This window comes from Marmota flaviventris, chromosome 4 (genome assembly GCF_047511675.1).
Source record: "Marmota flaviventris isolate mMarFla1 chromosome 4, mMarFla1.hap1, whole genome shotgun sequence".
Lineage (NCBI taxonomy): Eukaryota > Metazoa > Chordata > Mammalia > Rodentia > Sciuridae > Marmota > Marmota flaviventris.
This window is the reverse complement of record NC_092501.1, coordinates 157,305,965-157,327,243: the sequence shown is the minus strand read 5'-3', so window position 1 is coordinate 157,327,243 and position 21,279 is coordinate 157,305,965. Positions and strand designations below refer to the sequence as shown.

Below are 21,279 nucleotides of genomic sequence, written 5' to 3'. Positions count from 1 at the left end.
TGAAATATACAGTCTGGGTCCCAACCTGAGTTAGTCTGTCTGGCTGGTCACCCCACCCTGTTGTCACCATGGAGACATGCCATGAGGTCTGCCTTGACTGCTTCAATCTCCAGAATCATTACTCAAGCTCACCTGTTTATGATAGGGTTCTACAGAAAAATGTGCTGGTCCTCTCAGTAGGAAGAAACCCTCCCCAGGAATTGCAATATTCTGAGTCCGACAGAGGACCCACCTGACCTTCCCCAATGGTCCAGAACAACTGCCATCCAGAGATGGAGCTGTACCTAGGGTACCCGCGGCTTTCCCAGGCAGAGGCAGACACAGGTTCTTGTGAGAAACATGTCCCCAGGCTTCACTTCCCCGGGCACACTTCCTTATAACCAGTCTGCTGCTTTCCTTCTCCACCTGTCATGATTTGAGTCTGGGATGTCCCCAGAACTTTGATTGTTGAAGGCTTGTTTGCCAGAGAAGCAGTGAGCAGAGAGGGGATTTGGGCAGTCTTCAGCCTCACCAGTGGATTAACCCATGTGATGAATCAATGAATTGAATGGGCTACTGAGAGGAGGTGTTGACTGTAGGCAGCTGAGGTGTGGCTGGGGACATGCCTCTAAGGACTATCTCCTGTCCCTGGCCTTTTCCTCTTTGTCAATGTGTCTATCCATCATCTATCTATCCATCCATCCATCCATCTATCTTAGTTCCCAGCTCCATGAGCTGACAGCTTCCTCTTCCATGTCCTCCCTCACCATGTCGGCCTCACCTGAGGCCCAAAGCAGTGGAGCTAACTGATCATGGACTGAAACCTCTAAACCATGAGCCAAAATGAATCTTGCCCCCTCTAAGTTGTTCAGGTAATTTTGGTCACAGGGACAGAAAGTTGACAACAACCCCCTTTCTTTCTTTACCTCCATCAGTTTATAAGAGAATGGTGAAACTCACCCCTCCAGGAACTACGATATGGGACAGGGACTGAGGTTCTCTGGACAGCCACACAAGGGGCAGGCCCCTCGGGGCTGTCGCCAGGAGGCGTGGCCTTATTGTTTTCCAGGTGACCTTTAATTGGAAGCTTCCTTCCAGACTTCACCTACCTTAGAGTCAGGCATTTGAGATCACAGAGTTGTCACAAGGAACAGGTTAACATGTCATTTGCTTTGAAAAAAAAGTTAGACTTTTTCCAACAGGTTCTGTTGATTAGTTTGACAATGAAGAATGACTCAATAGGTGCCCAACGTCACACATTTGAATGAATTGTAAGGATGAAACTGGTCCATGTTTGCTTAAAAATCCTATTCAATACATCGTAATGCCAGAAATTACGTTCTTTACTTCTGTAAAGAAACTTAATAGGCAACTTTTAAAAATATTTTTTAGTTGTCGATGGACCTTTATTTTATTCATTTATTTATATGTGGTGCTGAGAATCGAACCCACTGCCTCACACATGTGAGGCAAACGCTCTACCACTGAGCCACAATCCCAGCCCTTAATAGTCCATTTTTAAAGGTACAGAAGTTTAGGAAATTGGGGGGGGGGGAATAAAATTATGGTGTATGTGAAGAAAACATTTAAAACACCCTAGGGAATATGGACCCCCCTCAAACCTGCCCAACAATTGTATGATTTGAGGGATACCCAGATACAAAGTACTTTAGGACATCCCACACACTTCAAAATGAGAAGAACTCCTTACGCTCTTGGCTACTTTGCCCTGTGAATTACCGGACATAAAAGGCTACAGTTTGAGGGGGGGGGGGAAAAAAAAACTAGAATCTATTCAAAATACAAATTTGATTCTTTAGAAAATTTCCTCCTGTTTCATTTGTAAAAATGGTTTCCTCGTTGCTGCCTCTGTAAACTGATACCTTTTTGGGGAATAGCTATCTTTTACCACTTCACTAGTTCTACTCCTAGTAGTAATGTTAGTAACAATGATGACGATACCTGCATCGTACCTGCCTCCTGGCGTAATCCCTTAGTTACAAAGTCATGAATAGATTGGGGCCCTGGGCATTGCTGTACGCTGTTTTCCCAGGAACAACAACAACTAATTAAAAAAAAAATAAGGGGAAAATTGAAAGAAGAAAAGAAAACATCTGTGACAGCCCCAGGGCCCTGACACGGATGCCTGCCACAGCGGGAAAGTAAGAAGTGCTTTCTTTCACTGTCTCCTTTGGCCCCTGGGCTCTCCTTTCCCTCCACCCGTTAAACCTTGCCAGGGCCCTTGGGGAACCTGGAAGTGGCCTCTTCTGGGACCATTTGCACTCTTAGAGGAAGGAAGGGCTGAGAGACAGGATGTAGTTTGGTCTTTTGGTGGATGAATCTGCCCTGGTTCACGTAAAGGAAGTCTGGCAGAGTCTAATGTTGTAGTGTCCTGTCCTCAACTTTCCTAGATGTTTTTTTTCCTTCATAGAATTATTGTCTTTAGTGTCTCTGAAGGTTTCTCACCAAGCGACAGGTAAGAAAAGTATAGGGAGACCTGGGAAAGGACTTGCCCTGAGTCATTCTGGTACAGCTGGGCACTTGTCCTGATTTGGGTGCAGATAAAGTAACTTTAAGCCAGTATGAGATGTTAGTGTCTTTAAAATAACTTCCACAAAATAACGAGGATTTGGGGAAAAATAAAACAAGGCAGATCCCTGCGGCGAGGTGTGCAGAGCCTGTCTGTGTGGACTGGTACTTTGTCTGTGAACTCTCAGTTCACTCAATGGAAGGTGGGAGACCAGGGTGCCTCCAGGCCTGACCCAGAGCCCTGGGCAGTGTCTCTCTTGCTCCTCTGTCACCTCAAGTAACTCCCTGATCTCACCCTCAGTTTTCCCATCTGCCCTTGTGGAGGAGACTTTCCAGAAAGTTCCACCTGACTAACCTGTTGAGTGGGCGGGGTGAGATTTAGCTCTTCCTGCAGTGCAGACCACTGCTCCAACAGCCGGATGCCTCTAGCTCGGGGCTGGGAATGTGTAAGGGCTTGGTAAGCTGCAGAGCTGGTGGCAGACTCTGGGGCTGTCCAGCACGCACACCAGGCAGCAGGTACCTGCTCCTGACACTTTTTTTTTTTCCTTTTGGGCCTTTTGGTCTTTAACTATGTATGTGCATTACCTTTAAAAAACAAGTACAACTGAGGCTTAGAAACAACCTCCAGAAGTGCCCAGCATTACTGGGCCCCAGGGAGAAGCACCTTGACGGGAGTCTTGATGATCCAGTTACTTTTAGGTGATGGGTTGACCAGGGGAATGAACGACTCACAGTCTAGAGGAGAGGCCTGCGCCAGCAGCTGTAGTTCAGACGAATGGATCTGGGGGACGCGCTTGCAGCTGACAGTGGAACAGCACCAGCAGTAGCAGGTCACCTTCCTCCACGTGAAGTCCCATTGATGTAGAGGCCTCGGTTCTCTCCCAGTGGTTAAGCTGTGGGGCTGCCAGGAGTTTCCGTCCTCAGGGGAATCACTGCCAATATCCATCTTCCAGTTGAAATAGGATTCATATTATTTCAGCAAAAAATGTCTATATACATTACCACAAGCAGGAAATTCCATCCACGAAGGAAAGTCTCAGAGAGAAAAGGCCCTGGAGTCTGAGAATGTATGTCACTCTTTGATGGAGTCACCTATTCCTATGCATAATAATCTTTAATTCATGTTCTTGCAGTTATAACTTTCAAAAAAATGGTGTTTCGAGAAATAGAATTTCTGCCTCTACTTGAGAACACTTTGATGAGAAAATGGTGAGCCATTTGTGCACATCTTGCGAATGCTGCAGGGCTTAGGTGAAGGTGACCCAGTGGCCAGACAGACATCTGTGCTGAACACTGTGAGAGGAAGGATGTTCCACTGTCTCAATTATAAAATCCAAAGTTGCTAGACTCTGCCGTTCAGCTCCACTGAAGAAGGCTCCCTTCACACAGCAATGACCTTTTCTCTGTATCAGAAGAAATCAAAAATAAATAGCAGTGTGTTTTCAATGCCCCACTACCTCCACGGAGACTTCCTCTAATTCAAAGCTCTGAAATGGAGCAAAAATGCATTATCATCCCTGCGAGGCTCAGTGAATAGGGAAATGTCAAAATAAAATAATTAAACGTGTACATTACTTTCCAAAGTTCCATCCAGCCATGAGAACCTCATTAGCTAGGGGTATCTTCATAACCTTGCTGAGTGTCCAGTCTCCGTGACACTGGCATTCTGGTATTTCCATTTACAGCATAATTTCCCTTGGCATGCACTTGTTGTGATAATTTTTGTAGATCTAAGGAATACTCTTTAATTGAGTGCTGTTGTTAAGGGTAATTAATATAATATGTGAGGTTAGTTTTTCTCTTATTTATCATTTGAACAGAATTATTATTATTGACCACAAAGGCTTCATATATATTATTTAAATATATTTGAAATCACTATACATTTTAAAAAATGAAATTTGCCAGATTTTCCTTAACTAGTATCTGAATTGCAGTAATCAAAATATTTTATATTTTATTGAGAGAGTATTTTATTTATAGATTATTTTTAAATAAACCCAAAAGTGAATATAATAGCCCTGTGGATTAGGAGGCCTACTATGAATTTTAGCAAAGAGATTCAAGGAAAAAAAACATTTGTGATAAACATTATTTTTTTAGAGCAGTTTTAGGTTCAGTGCAAAATTGAGTGACGATATAACGATTTCCCATATACCTCCCACCCCACACAGAAACACTCTCCCTACCATCAACAGTCCCTATCAAAGTGGTACATTTTTTATAATCAAGGGACCTGCTTTGATACACCAAGAACATTAGAGTCCATAATTTATATTAGCTAGTCCTCATGGAGTTGTACCTTCTACAGGTTTGAACAAATGCAAAATAGCATATAGCTACCACTGTAGTATTATATTGCCTGAAGACCTCCATCCCCCACCTATTCATCTCTCCCTCCTGACATACACTGATCTTTTAACTGTCCCCATAGACATGTACATAGATAAACACACGTAGAAATGTCTCCAGAGATATGCACAGATGTTTGTAGCAACTTCGTTCATGAATTCCCAGAACTGGAACATCCGAGATGTCCTTCAGTATGTGAATGAGTACACCAATTGTAGTGAGATGGTATCTAGGCAGTGGAATATTATTCACCACTGAAAAGAAAGGACTGATCAAGCCATGAAAAGACATGGTGGAAACATAGATGCCTACTACTAATGAAAGAAGTCCATCTGAAAAGGCCACGCGCTGAATAGTTCAACTCTGTGACATCCTGGAGAGACAGAGCTGTGGTGATGAGAAGATAGTTTAACAAGGTTCTTGCTTTTACTGTTGTATCACTGGATTATGAAGTGCTACGTCATTGAAAAATACAATACATATCCATCCAAATGTTGGTTAGTGTAGCTTCTGCAACATTGGCAAAAATTCACTTTTATTATAGTAAAAATTCAATCTTCGCATTTCCATTACACATTTCTGAGTCAGTTCTTGAGTTACTGAATGTGACCCCCAGTGAACAGTGTAGGGTTTCAGACATTGTATTTGCTGAATTTTAATAGGTAAAAGGCAAGGATTTCCCACAGATTGATTTTCTTTTTTGTTTATAGCATGTGCAAAAGATAAAATAGTCAAGGTTTATTTCCAGTATACAGTGCAGTCCTGGTCACCTGTGTATTTGCATATCTGTAGATAAAAATGTTTTGATGAATAATTTAAGATTAGGACGAACCGACCAGCCGGTGCCACTGAAGAGCCACATGCATGCACTCAGGACCCGGCATACTCAGGAAGGAGTGGGTGTTCACTCTGATAAAGATACAACTTTTTCCTCATCTCAGCAAGAGGCCATTACCTGGGGCTCACCCATTAGCACCCACCTTGTCTCTACTTTGGATGATCACAACGGAGTCAGGTAAGAGCCATTTCCAGGAAATACTCATCATCTATTCTCTCAATGGTTACACAGTCCTAGTTTACATAATGAGCACGGAAGGGCTATTTTCCTGTTGTCTGCTGATGTGATTACATTACCTTGACCAACATCCAACAATACTTCTAAGTATTTTACCTCGTGGGAGCTCAAGAATTAAGCAACTCCTCCTCCCAATGCAACGCTCTGCAAAGTTACCTTGTGATTCCCTTAGATGGTAATTGCATCTAATACCAGATGACATCCCGTAATCTAACTTTTCTATATAGTGAAACTAACTGGAGACTTGCAGGCCTCTCTCTTTCGTTTACAGACTGTGTGGGTTTTCCCACACCCTTGCTCTGGAACATTAAGAAAGAAGCCACGAAGACAAAGAAAGAAAGGAGGACCCCTGCTACTGCTTCTGTGAACAGCTAGTGGTGTTTAAGGGCTAATAAAGCTCCAAAGATCTCTCATAAACATCATCGTCGGACCAATTTAAAAATATTTTAGATGGAGAAATGTCAAGGAAAATAGAAACAATTTCTTAAGACATGATTCTCTTTCCTCAGCCTCCATAAAAGATTACATATATATATATATAGGGCTGTCATAGAAGGGGCAATTGAAATTCCATAGCACAAAGGCAATGGAAGGAGGAGGAGGAAAAAAAGAATCAATCTTTCATATGTTTTTTTCAAAGGCTTGGCAAGAAACCAGGGGTAATATTTTTGCAACTGGGAATGTGTGTTTGCTGAAGAATATTCCCACATTCGGATCATCATCAGGGGTCCTCATCTTGTTTTCCTTTCAAAGGTAGAGGGGGCATAACATTAACCCCAACTGGGAAAAGGAAAATGCCTGGCTGTAATTCTCCTCCTGGGAGCAGGAAGAAAGACATTACACAGGCCTGTGGGGTGGAGAATGTCCTCACGCACACAAGACAAAAGACTTCATTATTTTTCACCAGACACTCCGAGCCATGTGCCTCCCACTTCCAGGGGCCAAGCAGGTAGACCCTTTTTTCTTAAGCCACTAGATGGAGTTTCTAAGACACTGGCCTTCTGTCACTTGCCACTATGAAGAGATGGAGAGAAGACATTGACGGCCTTGGAGCTCACACTACAGTGTCCTTCCCAGAGAAGACCAAGATGGCCCCCAGAGGACCACAGCATGCCTTTGCAATACCATTAGCTTTGCTTTTTCTTGGAGCAGAAAATAAATGACTATTTTCTTCCTGGATCTGTGCTTTTTTTAAATCCTTCTGTGAGACCAAAAGGCATCTAAATACTAATGAAAGTTTAAAGTGGCAAAATATAACTTAAGTGAATATTCAAGTGCTTCTTCTGGGTAGTCTATGACTGTGTGGTTCTAATGATGTGTGCATCTCATTTGTTGGGTAAAATACGAAAAGTCTCAAGTCCTGAGTCACTCACCATTTCAGCTTGCCAGCAGATTCCTGTAAGAAGAGATACATGGAGACCACATTCTCAGCGATGGATCGAATCTCCAATGTAGAAAATTGGAAGGAATTCATCTGCTTGAGGCTCTGCTCCATGTTGGTTTCACATTCTCCCAACAGCTTTGACAGACAGCACAGATAAAGATTTACACATTTTCTAGTTGCAAGAAGCAATGTCTGACTTTTTTTCCTTTCTGTCTTGGGCTCTGATCTCTTGTAGGCACACAGCCTGTTAATCTTGAGTGGCACAGTATTCTAACTAGAGACAAAATTAAGATCATTCAACTTCCCTTTTAAGCAGCGTACTCTAGACACAAGCTGTTTTCTTTGCAATTATTTTCATACTTCCTAAGCATAAAGTGATAAGAAAGAAATTAAAATATTTGATTTTCATAGCATTTCAAGGTTCATTCATTCAACAGATATTTATTGAGCGCCTATTGTGTACAAGAGCTGGGAAATAATAGTGAGCAATTTTAAAGATAGCGTCTGCTCCCTTAAGCTCTTTTGAGCATGGTATATGTGAAGAATGAAAGGCCCGGAGGATGGCCTGAAGAAGATGAGGGGCCTTCTTGTAAAAGAAGAGACTAGAAGTGGGATTAGAGGGTGACAAAGAGAGCTTTACAAGCCACACTGAGCTTGTCTTTCTCTTTCTGAAGAGCATTAGGAAGTTGATGGGTTTGAGACCATGATAATAATTGCTTCATTTACCCATCAACGTATAACAAATGACTCAAAAACTTAAGTGATTTAAACACCATTCAAACACCTTTTCCATCTCAGACTGTGGTCAGGAGTCTGGGTATCGTGTACGGCTTCTCTAGCTTTGGATCTCCTATGAAGCTGCTTGATTTTGTATCCCTGAGTCGTTGGATTCAGTTCTTCATGGGCTGTTAGATTAAGGCCTCGGTTCCTCCTAAGCTCTTAGTTGGAGACCTCTAACAAGTGGCTCTCTCCATGGAGCCCCTCAAAATGTGGTGGCTTGCTTCCTAGAGCAAGCAAGAAGATGAGAGAGCAGGGTTCCGTGGCACAGGCCTGTAAACCCAGGGCTCAGGAGGCTGAGGCAGGAGGATCTCAAATTCAAAGCCAGCCTCAGCAACTTAGCAAGGCCCTAAGCTACTTAGTGAGACCCTGGCTCAAATAAAAAATAAAAAGGACTGGAGATGTGGCTCAGTGGTCAAGTACCCCTGGATTCAACCCCTAGTATCATTAAAAAAAATAAAGGACAAGGGAGCGTCAATGACAGAGACCCAGATATCCCAGTGTTCCCTAACCTGTCCCATCATGGTTGCCCTCTGTTTCTTAGAAGCAAGTCACTAAATCCTGTGCAAGGGAAGGGAATTACACAAAAGCATGAAAACCAAGAGGTGGAGGTCACTGGAGGGAGTCTCAGAAACCTGCCTACCAGGATAGTATTGGGCTGTTCATCTCAGAAAACAGTGTGTTTACCGAAAGTGGCTGCAGCACCTGCTCCAGCAACCATCACTGTGGATCAGAGAGCAGGAAGACTGGCCTTCCGGAGCACCCCTCTGTCAAACCTGCTTGCTCAGTCCTCAAAGCTCTGTAAAGGTGTCATCATCAACCACGACGTGGGGCCAAGCAGAGAAGGAAATCCCAGCACCTGAACATTTAGATGAAGCACCAGCATTTCCAAAATATTGTGATCCACAATGACCTTGCTTCTCCCAATTCCCTGTGAAGTTGGTAAGAAAGGAATCACTGTTCTCGGCATTTTACACACGAGAGAGGAGACTTAGAGAATGCACAATACGTGCCTAAGGTCCACAGCTAAGCCAGGTCAGAAAGCGCGGTTCTAAACCTTTGGTCTCTCAACTCTTCTTCTCCATTAGGCTTCCAGACAAAGGCAGAACATTCCATCAGCAGCTACACTGCAAACGTACTGTGTGCTTTGAACCATGGGACCTGCAAGTTTCCAGGGGTCTGCCGAGCCCCCTCCTGCCCTCTCCTCTCCTTAACACCTTCCTTAGCCTTTTTGCCTCTTCAGTCTTCCCATCAGCAGCTGGAGTGCCAGGAACTGGATTTCCTAGGAGTTCGAGGATGAGTGATAGACAGGTCCCTCAAGAACTCACAGACTATTAAGGGGTTTGACTGATGATGACAAAATACTGGAAGCATTAGACAAGCATGGTTACCAGCGCGCTGCAGGAACATGGAATATCGCACATCATTTTTTTAGTGCTTCCATGCAGGGGAAATATTCATCCCTCCCTTATGTCACCTATCAGAACCCATTTGTATCAAACTTTATAATTTGGATTACTATATATACTTGTATATAATAAATCATATTTACTTCCAAAAATCCTAAAGCAAACTTTTAGCATGCATCTGAGCCTTGGCACATTAGAATATATGTAACCCCTTAGGAAATCTGACTGTGTCCAATTGAAGTCAACAACTTTCTAACAACTCTGCTATTTTCCAAAATAACAACATATTTTTCATGACCAAAAAGTGTGACAATGGCTTAGGTGTGAGGCTGCTTCTTGTGGCAGAAACGTGCTGATGTGGCAGTCATTCTGCCCTTTTCCGTGCAGTATTATAAGGGGCCAAAGGGTTGCAAAGCCACCTTCTCAACACTGTGCTCCTGCTCCCAGCCAAGCCCAGACTTACCTCCCCACCTGCGGAATCTCCTCATCCATCAGGGAACTGGTCTTCTCTATATGGAAGTAGGTTTTCCCACATGTTTTTAGAGGCATTTATATTTCTATACAAAGTGGTCTCACCTGTATCATCACTGGTTCTTTTATGGGAAAATTATTAAAGATAAATAGAAAGAGAGTGCATAGTGCCTTTTTAGTTTTAATACTATCCCTCCATTGTACCAAGAAAACAGTCTTCAGGACCTTCAAATGCAGTTCCTTTCATATGCACCCCACTTCCTTCACTCAATTGTTTAGTTAGCAATTTGCTAATTAGTTTTCTGCTAAAGAACCCCAGCATTTATCTGTGGAGTTTCTTGTTTTGAAAGCCCCAGCACGCTCAGTGGGAAAATCCGTATCAGAGCATTTGTCCTGTACTCAACAAGAGACTGATGAAGGTAGACGGAGACTGTTTACCTCTGATTTTGCATGCATGTGGAGGCAGCACACTGGGTGGGGGCCAGATAGGTGATCAGAGAGAGTCAGGGGCAGCCATGAAGGAAGCCTATAGTGCCCAGTTGATTTCCAACATGGAGACTGGGGTGGGGTGTGATGGGCCTGACTTCACTGTGCTCAGAATCCAGGTTGCCTTCGGAGCTCCAGGGGACAAGAAGGTGGACAAGCAGCTCTGCTCAGGACAAGACCCTCCTACTGAGTAAGCAGTGGTGGAGCTGATGCTGGGCTCCAAGAGAGTTCCAATGTCACTGGTTACAGGATTTAGCTGGATGCTCATGAAAACACCTAGAGTTAGTGGGCGTTTTATTCCTGCATCCCCCATTAACCATTCAGAAATCATTCTAGCAAATGGTAGTTTGAACATAGAAGAAAGTGGTAGGAAAGAAAGTTAAAGTGAATGTGTCTGCCATAACTCATTTCAGGAGGCCTTAGTCGGCTGAAGCTCAGGCTTTCTGATTGCAGGATAGAGCTAAAAACCAGACCCTCCACACCCTCAATGAATGAGTCTTCCAGAGAACAGACTGTGTGATTCACATGTACGTGAAACTCCAGCACTTTTTATACTATTTTCTGAATTCTGTAGATGCAGAAGGAATGAACTGAATCAAAAGAGGAAAAGGGTGACTTTCTTAGCACACTTTACCATGCTGTTGTGGAAAGAGATGGAAGGGGCTCATGGTGAGGCTGTGGTCTCTACAGAGGGCCTTCCCTGTTTAATCAGAGAGGAGCAGGCCCTCTCTAAGGGGTCTCTACAGGTTTCATAGAGGCCACTCAGGGACACCAAAAATGCCAGGTGTTCTCAGACTAGGCTGTTGGGCAGACGACCAGCAGCTCTTAAACCATGCTGCCCCAAACCAGTCACCCTCCTCTATTTCCCGTATAGCAGAGGTCCTTGCACCCAAACAGGTGTGTTACAATAGAGTTGGATGTGTTTATATTTGAGGCCTAATGGTCTTACCTGCTTTGGGGGAGATTCTTGTGATCCAAGAATGACAAGTTCCCAAGACCAAGGCTGAAGGATAAGTCTTGATGGTTCACACAGATGGCAGGGGATGCCACAATAACAGGTCCTCCAAATAGATTTCCTCAAAATAGCTTCACAATTTTCAGTCCCTTGGTCAAGAAATAGCTAAATATACATAAACACGAGATTGTGTTTTACTTTTTCACCTCAACTTACAAATGCATCCTCTTACACAGCGTCGTTCTAGTCCTTAAAATAAGCACAATCTCTTCTTGTCAATGTCTAAGTTCTGTTTTTCAATGAAGTGTTGACTTGGACTTTATCCCAAAGTGGTCTCTGCTGTTTCCTAAGCTTGGGGTTTGTTTCCACTAATGCATTTACATTCATTGAATTTGACTGATTTTTCATGGACGTTCGCCACAATTACCTTCATCTACATTTTTAAGTACTTAAGTACATACTTGGTATCATAAAAGCTGCTGTTTTAGTTACAGGAAGCAGATACACAGTCTTTTCCCCAAAAGCTTAATTCTGAGAAGACAGTAAGAATTTCAAGTCATTCTAGAAGTGTGCTGGAATCCTCTGGAAGACAAGGGCTGAAAGGACCTGAGCTGAGGTGTTGAACAAATATGGCATCATAAGATCTGCATGTCACAAAACCATTGCTTTTGACATTAGTGAGTTATCTTTGAGGTCAACCTTGTCCTGATTCTACCAATAAGGAAAAACTGAGCCCAAAGTTATCCCACTCGTTAGTGACAGTGTATGTCTGTTACACAGGTCTTAACTCCCTGGGTTATTTTCTTTCCACTTGACCCAACCTCATTCCTGTCATTCCCCACTGGGGAGAGCTTTCTGAAGAAGAAATTTTATTTTGTCACCAAAATCATTGACACCACAAGTGTTAGGTCACAACTGTCTTTGTTAGTTAGAAAATCTGAAATTAATACCAGTCTAGTTGTGGTCTAAGGAAAAATACATTTTCAAAGTCTTCAGGCTTTTGAGAATACAAAGAAAGTGGTAACTGGTTACCAGGAAGCCAGAGGCTTTACATTAAGATTTTTCTGAGTTATAATTTCAGCTTTTTTATGATTGTTGGGAAAAAGCCACATGACATAAACTTCACCATCTCTACCACTTCTGAGTGCACAGTTCAGGAATGTTAAGTAAACTCACATTTTTGTGCATAATTCCAGATTTACTTTTCTTTATAATTCATTTTTGCCCCTAACTTGATGCTTGCCTGCTTTTCTAAGTTTCTGTCAAATACTTTGGAACATGTGTTTCATCATTCCAGTGGCCTGGCTGGCCAAATCCTTCCCTAAGGGCTTTTATTAGAAACCTCCTTGTTTAAATTCAAAACCTACACCATGCTTGCCTGTGGGTAGACTGGCCTTGCCGCTCACAGAATCCTGATAGAAGCCCTGCCATTCTTTTTTATTGGGGGATGGAAGGAAGAGGGGCCAGAGAGGGAGCTTTCTATTTATCTTCCAGATCCTCTTTATAGCTGGGAAGCTTCTGCTTTGTGAGTGGTCCTGACACGAGCCTAGAGGTCATTTCCTCTTATATGTAGTTTGCTGCATTTTGCATTATCATTGGTGTTGCCTCAAAATTAACAAGAGCAATGAGCATTTATGTATTATTCATTTCAAGCGTACAAATCCTGAATGTATCTCAGGCTCCTTTTTCTTCCTAGAGCTTGCACTCGACAGCGCATGCTGAGTGGATCATTCGAGGGGCAACCGGCAAAGGAAAGGTCGATTCTCAGCGTGCAGCATCACATCCGCCAAGAGCGCAGGTAAATGCTCCGGGAAGACGGGCTTCAGAGACCCGAAGGAAAGGGGCTTTGCAGGAGTGAGCATTGTGTAGCTTCAGCCCTGGGTAGCAGGCGGGCGACGGGCCAGGAACTGAATTCTATCTGCTGGTGGTCACAACAATGAAATTGGCAATCTCATTCGAGATTCAAACAAACAAAAACACCTTTACTCAAAAACCTTTTCCTTGGTGATAGCCAAATTCTGACTTTTAAGATCAGAAGGAGAAATTCTGAAATCTTGTTAGAGGGGATCACAGGCATTTGGATAGACTATAAGCTTTTGCTATAAAATAGAAGTGAGGCATTATTGATGGTGTGTCAGAAAAATTGTTGTTGTTGTTCTTGTTGTTGTTGTTGTTGTTGTTTAATCCTGGTCTTTGCTTAAAACTCCAGATTTGATCTTGAGATCCACTGACCAGTTGATTGTGGTTGTTTCAGGTCACTAAGACATGGATCGAACAGCCAGAGGATCAGCAGGGGGAAGTCTCTTGAAACCTTGACTCAAGATGTAAGTTCTAAGCAATGCTGTGGATTTGGGAAGCAGGGATATGTCCGTGTATCTAAATAACTGCTGACAGGATTCTAGGGCCTGGATCTGTCTACCATCTTGCCATGTCTCCCTAAGACTTCATACAAGAGGAACTCAGGGAGCTCAGAAAACAAATGACATGACCAGGCACTGAAAAGTGACCACTGACGTAGAAGAATCTAGATATCTCACACGGGGCACATGTTTTGGTTAACACAGACAAAAGTGATGGATCAGTTATCTTTGACTAAAATTAAAAACATTTAAAGCATTTTGTATAAATAATTTGCATTATTATCTCTGAATATTTACCAAGTTCCAACTATTCTAGAATCTAGATCCAGTGTTTATAATTTCAAGGGTTTACCCAGGAGGAGATAATTTTTTTTCTATGATCATGTTTTATGTCAAAGATTACACAGAATTTCCCAAGAATTTCTTTACTTTTAGACTCTAGGTCTCTTGTGTGTGTATTGACTGACATAATAAATCCTGACTGAGTATTTACTTCATGTGGGATCCGGTTCCAAGTGATAAGAATAGTGGGGAGGGAAGACAGACTCAGGACCTTCCTGGAACCCACATTCTAGTCAAGGTCACAGATAATAAGCAAGTGAACAGTTCATGGGATTTCTGAGAGTGATCTTAATTTCCTCCATCTGCCTAGTGCAACGACAGGTTTGCTTTCTTCTGTAAAGTAATATAAAGAAGTCAAAGGTGGAGATTTGATCTCAGGGGACTTTAGATAAAATGGTTAGTGCAGACCGCCTGCACCATCCCAGAGACCTAAACAGAGGAGTGAGACATCTAGAGAAGCCCAGGAGCAAGCCATCCAGCTGCTGGCTATGCTGAGATGACCATAAAAGACACAGTGAAGCTCTGACTCTTGAGTTGGAGTCTGGGAACCGGGTTGAGAAGGCAGAGTCAGGAACATTCAGAGCCAAGCATGGCACTGAAGAAAGGCGAGCTCACCCAGAGAGCCAGCCAAGCATGGGGTCTTGATTCTCTGATCCTCGTTTTGCTTTTTCTCCACTGATCTCCTGTTTCTTCAGAGGTTCTGTGATGTTGAGTTACTGCTTTCACTCCCTAGAAGATGCTACTTTAGCATCTTAGACTGTCCTCATTAAGCATCCCAGGTAAAAGAGAGAACTAAAAGTAGGAGACGAGAACCCCTGTCTCTGTCCTATTGGCACAACTGGAATTGGCGCAGGGCTCTGTTTCCGCATATCCAGGGCTCTCTCTGATGGACGACCATGTTGACACAGAGTTGTGGTCAGATCCAGCCCGTGGCCTGTGCCCTCGGCACTTCAGATTCAGTCCCATTGCCTGGAGAAAGTTGCCTCGGGAAAATTCAGAGGCAACACTCTTCAGAGCAGTTTCCTTTGACATGATTCAGTGGAAATGTACAGACTACAGAAGCATCGATTAGAACGTGTCTTTGAAAATATGTGCTGAAATACACATAACAGAGGTCCTGCTTGAAAAGTGCTAATTCCAGAGGCTGGTTTCTTCCTCAGTGACCTTTTCTTGTTGAGACCTGTAACAAAATGCATCCCCCATCTTCTCCATGGCAAAATGTCGTGGGGTTCAGTTATTGCATAAGATGGCCTTAGCATGTCTTTTCTCCCACGAGAGCAGACATTAAAATGAGAAAGTTTAACCTTTTCCACCTATTCTAAGTGATAGTAGACACGGATGATTAAATCTAAGGAATGCTTTCTATGGGGTCTACTCTCCAGGTGTTTGAACAGTGGCTCCCCACCTCCTGCCGCGTCCATATAGGGACCGTCCAGGCCCTGCCTGACCTGCTCCCACACCCTCAGGACTGTCTCTTCCTATTAGCTCCTTGCTCTCTGGGCTCTTCCCCAACTGGCGTCCTGGGTCTTCCATGCCCACACACCAGGCCTTTTCCCCCTAGGAGAACAGGGTTCTGCAGCTGTCCACAGCCTGCACCCTGAGGGAGAACCACCCTTACTCCAACAAGCCACTGTTCATCCTGGGGATGAGCACCCCCACTTCCCTCTGGTCTTTCCCTCAAATAGCACCTTTATATTGACTCCACTGTGACCTATTTTAGGTTACAGCTTCCAGCACTCTCTACCTCTTACCTACTTTGTGTTTTTATTAGAGCACTAAGCATCCTCTAACATACTTATTTTTATTTTTTTTAATCTGTCTCCCCTGACTAGACAATCAATCCCACAAGAACAGGGATTTTGTATGTGTTTTTTCCTCCTCCTGACAGATCCTCAGCACTGGAACATCACACTTGGCACATGACGGGATTTGTGATAAATATGTGCTGAATGCTTTATTTTTTAGGGGAAAAATAACTTTGCTAAAATGATTGTGACCATTTAACTATATAAATGTGTGTGTGTGTGTGTGTACCTCATGCTATATATTTATTATATACAGTAGTTACATACATGCCATATATTATAGTTATACATAACATGATTATATATATGAAGATGCTGACTTCAATGTTTAAGCATAATAATAATTTTTGGCCTTCAAGAAAAGTCTTTCGTAGTGACATGCCTGCCCTGGATTTATTCCTAGCACTCCAATACAGTGAGATACAGAAATGCACAAAGAGAAGACAGCGAAATAAAGATGATTCAGGAAAAAAAGGAGCAAGCGGAGATGAAAAGGTACAGCGCGCTACAGTGATCCGTGGCCGTCGCTTGAGCGCTGACATGTGCCCTTCACCATCCTCTCCCCCCGTGTCCCCTCCAGGAAAGTGCAGGAAGAGGAGCTGAGAGAGAACCACCCGTACTTCGACAAGCCGCTGTTCATCGTGGGGCGCGAGCACAGGTTCAGGAACCTGTGCCGCGTGGTGGTCCGTGCCCGCTTCAACGCGTGAGTACACTGTTCCAGCCAGGTGTGTGGCCTGGGTCGCGCGAACAGCAGGGGTGTTGTCACAGGAGGAGAAGAGACTTGTAATCCTAATGGGGTCACAAAATAAACTGTGGGCTAATTAATCACACTGCTCCTCTTTGCCCAGCGCCTGACCGGGTGGCAAACAAAGGTTGCGAGTAGTTAGCATTTGTAGGAAGCGCACGTTGATAAAGCCCTTGACAGCCATTTTTATTTGTGCCTTTTCACAGTTGTCCAAGACGTTTAGATCGATGTTATTAACTCTGGGTCTTATTTTGAAAATGCTGAAACAAAGGGAGATTCACGGATGGGGGGGTCGTTGTCCACATCTTTTGTCAGACTTGTAGTTTCTTGGTGATCAAAATATACCAACCAGTTTATTCTAGGATAATGTAAAACAGAAAGTTAACTAGTACTTCCATTACCAATTGTTATGAGAAGAAAACCACTGGCCACGGCCTCGACCCCACCAACCAGGAGAAAAGGAGAAGAGGCTATCAGGAGGGTAGAAGCAGACGGCACTGTATTTGTGGAGCCCTAAGCCAAGTTGCTCAGGCAGCCAATGCATAAAATGAATTTTTGTCAGTAAATATCCTGAAGACATTAAGAACTCTGCAGGAAGCTTTCCCCATGCCATCATTTGAGGAAACTGACCACCTTTATTGACAATCAGCAGCATATAGTACTTATTCTCTGTTATAGACTGAATTATTACTCCCCAAAATCCACATGTTGGAGTCCCAACCTCCAGTACCTCAGAATGTTTTTATTTGGAGATAGGAAATTTAAAGAGGAATAAAGTTAAAATGAGGTCATAAGGTGGGTCCCAATCCAATATGACTAGTGTCCTTATTCTAAGAGGAAGTTTGGACATGGGCCCAGGTGGGGGAAGATCATGTGAAGCCCTGAAGGAGAAGATGACTACTGCAGGTCCAGGGTGCAATTCCCGAACAGATCCTGCCCTCGTTGCCCTTGGGAGAAACCAGCCCTCCTGAGACCTTGATCTTGGATTTCCAGCCTCCGGAACAATGAGAAAATAAATTTCTTAATTTCTTAAGAATTGCTTAAGCCACCCAGTGTGTGGTGCTTTGTTACACAGCTCTAGGAAACCAACACACACTACCCCAACACATCAGGGCTGGAGACCTCAGGGACCTCCTCATAGCGGGAAGCGGAGGCTTTGTCTCAAGGACATGGACTCATTGCCACTTCATGGTTCTTTCTGACATTCTAGAAAGACATTCACAATTTAAAGCATCTGAGTAATAATCACTAAAACTCCCCTGAGTTTCCACAGAGTAAAGGAAGAAGATGGCAATGTAGGCATTGCTTTGATGAGAGCCGGGTGGGTTTTTCATCTTGAATTATCCTGTTGGCAGCAAACACGTTAACATCTAATTGCTAATTCTCCACCTCATTGAGTGTGATGCACATTCTCCTTTGTCAGCAGCGCAGATGAATAGACTGACAAAGTCTCAATTGTAATTGGGAACACGCACACAAAGACCATCAGCCTTCCTAAAAGTCAAAGTTAGAAATCCCCCTCCCAGGAAATTCTATATGAATTATTCCACAAGATCACAGTTAAAATCAGGGTGGAGAACGCTTGTTTAATTTATAGAGTATCTAACTAAATAATTATAAAGAACATCCTTGAACAACTAAAGCAAAGATTTTAAGTGAGCATTTTAAAATGGAAGTCAAAATTTAATTTTGTAATACTCAGAAATTTTTTAATCAAGTCTCCATTCCTAAAATCAAGTACTCTGAGAAATGTAAGATTTTACTTTCATAAGCTTCAATAGCAAATTTGATGTTTTCAATTTAATGTTCTGTTTCTTCAGAAGTCACATGCAGTTAACATGTTTTATAAAGGGCATTTTAGGAGATTTTAAGTAGAGGAGATGTTTGTAAATACCATGCTGCCAAGATGCAGCATGCTTGCTATGTAGCAGAATTTCATATGCTTGTTCTCTCTTACAGATCCAAAACCGACCCTGTCACAGGAGCTGTGAAAAACACAAAGTACCACCAACTTTAGTAAGTTCCATTTTCGTGTACAATTGAAGTTTTCCTGAGTTATTTTATGCCACATGAAAAAAAAAATAGAAATTCTCTTTTATTTTCTTGCTAGAATGACATTGATAAGTGGGGACTTATTTTTTTAAATGCCAGTCATGTTAATAGTCACAGAAGCCATTGTCTCTGAATCTTGGCAGCCTGTTCTGGAGCATTTGTGTTGTTTCTCAGTTCTGTTTGGCCTTTGACAGTGATTTGCTGGGACTGGTCACTTACCTGGACTGGGTCATGATCATCGTAACCATCTGCTCTTGCATTTCCATGATGTTCGAATCCCCCTTTCGAAGGGTCATGCACGCACCTACTTTGCAGGTACTGCTACTAAATCTCAGCTCCCAGCTAGGTGGTAAAACATTGACCTGCAATTTTTCTGCTCATTGTGACCTAACTGCATCTTGGCCATTTCAGATTGCCGAGTATGTATTTGTGATATTCATGAGCATTGAGCTTAATCTGAAGATTATGGCAGATGGCTTGTTTTTCACTCCAACCGCTGTCATCAGGGACTTTGGTGGTGTAATGGACATATTTATTTATCTCGTAAGTTTTTGCTTTTTCCTAAATGTAAAATGTCATGGTTTTGTAAAGATCTCCTGCATTTCATGGTGCAAAGATGAGATGTGTGAGGTCTAGTTGCCATAACGGATTCTTAAATGGATTATAGAATAGTCCATTAATATGCAAATAAGATGCATGCATTTACTATCTAAATTAAAAACCATTAAAATATTTGTGGATAGCTGCATTGTTAAAATAAATCAACCACAATTTTATGTATGAATGTGGCATACGTTAATAAGGTCTAAAATGGCAAATCTCATTTCTATCTCACAATTCATGTGGCTCCTATAATACAAGAAAGTTTGCATCACATAAAGCATGTTGTTGATTAATGAGCCCCTTGTTATTAAAAGCAAACTGAAGTCATTTGAGTTGGGACTCTCGTCTGGAATACTGGGCCATGACAGGTGCCTCCTCAATGGTCAGTTAAACTGAGAACTCACAAGTGGATTCAAAGAAATTTTATTTTTCTACCTGCACAAGAAGCCATGAAATCAATGTCTTTGCAGGAACAAGAACTGTGACCAGTAACAGGTAGCATGTTGCGATCATTAATAAAATAGTAGTAACCTTGTTAAAAAAGAATTTGGATCATGTTAGGTCAGCAGAACTCCCAGTGCAGTAAGTTAGAAAGAGCAGGATGCACCGAGGTACCCACACAGAAAGCACCCTCATGCATTTCTATATACATGTGAGGCTCCTTGGAGAGAGACCTCTAACAGGCCCAGATTGGGCTCGCTGTTTAAAATCAGCTGGCTGCACACACACCTTTGAGTGCCTGTCGCATATCACACATGGAATCCTTGCTAAATAAAAAGTCGGGGCCAGATGGCTCCCAGAAAATGTGGATGGTAGAGGAGCAATTGCCTAAGTCCCAGAGGTTGTTCTTTCCCTGTAGGTGAGCTTGATATTTCTTTGTTGGATGCCTCAAAATGTGCCCGCTGAGTCAGGAGCTCAGCTGCTAATGGTTCTTCGGTGCCTGAGGCCTCTGCGGATATTCAAACTGGTGCCCCAGATGAGGAAAGTTGTTCGAGAGCTTTTCAGCGGCTTCAAGGAAATCTTCTTGGTATGTTAGAGGTGCCTTTTGCTTCCAGTTCGCCAGTCTAACTCTGCCATGTTGCTGATGGGGGGAAAAGTGAGTCTTGCCAATCAAAGTCAAGTCTATGGTTCTGTTCATTGCCAAGGGATTGTAAAGGCAACAGCAAAACAAGATACACAAGCAGAAACTGTACCATGAATGCATCTGTTCTGTCAATTTACTTAATTCAATGAACATTTTTAGTAAACCAATGAGAAGCACTCTGGAAAGTATAACAAATGGCAAATCCAAAATGGTAGCATCCACTAACCCCTTAATCCTTAAATTGACTTCAATTTCTACTCTGGGTTTTAGTTTTCCCATCTAGAAATTAAGAATAAGAAGATTCCACCTCTCTAGTTCATAAACATTAATGAATGTGGGCATATAATCTTATTCTATGTGTCCCCTTAAAGCACATGGCATAGAATTTGTCTCTAGATCCTGGGAGTGTTAATGTAAAACAACTTTAAAAAATATAACACACAGGTATGCCATGCTTTAAGAAACCCCTGTATAAAGTGAAGAATACTCACCAATGTGATCATAGGGGGAACATTCTTTTTAATTAGGCAAATATTGCTTTGGGGTCTTCTTAGAACAGAGCTGGAGACAAAATGAGAAGTAAGAGACCCATTACCCGCAATCTGTTGCAGAAGGATCTTTGCCTTCCAAAAAGAATGATCAAGAGCTCTTTTTATCATGGATGAGTGCTGCTTGTGCATGAAAAACATGAATTGATTTACATAAGCTCATTTGTATCTTGCTTTCTAGAAGCATACCTATGGTGGGAGATCATCTGTAGTTGTATTTGATTTGAAAGTATTTTAAGGATAGACTGTGATGTTACTAGGGGCATATAATTGTGCGCGCGCGCTGCGCTTAAAAGTTCTTATTTATTTTCTTTACACAAAGC

General features: G+C 42.6%; 1 protein-coding gene across 2 annotated transcripts in view; it reads left to right on the top strand.

The window, feature by feature from the left end:
- Positions 1-21,279, top strand: part of Nalcn (sodium leak channel, non-selective) — a 281,091-nt gene that overhangs the window by 221,090 nt on the left and 38,722 nt on the right. For both annotated transcript variants that reach the window (XM_027938884.2, XM_071610798.1), the window contains 8 exons: positions 13,114-13,215; positions 13,672-13,741; positions 16,328-16,419; positions 16,505-16,627; positions 18,629-18,685; positions 18,916-19,036; positions 19,133-19,264; positions 20,184-20,351. In XM_027938884.2, coding sequence (XP_027794685.1) covers positions 13,114-13,215; positions 13,672-13,741; positions 16,328-16,419; positions 16,505-16,627; positions 18,629-18,685; positions 18,916-19,036; positions 19,133-19,264; positions 20,184-20,351 — 865 coding nt within the window. The remainder of the gene's footprint in view (positions 1-13,113; positions 13,216-13,671; positions 13,742-16,327; positions 16,420-16,504; positions 16,628-18,628; positions 18,686-18,915; positions 19,037-19,132; positions 19,265-20,183; positions 20,352-21,279) is intronic.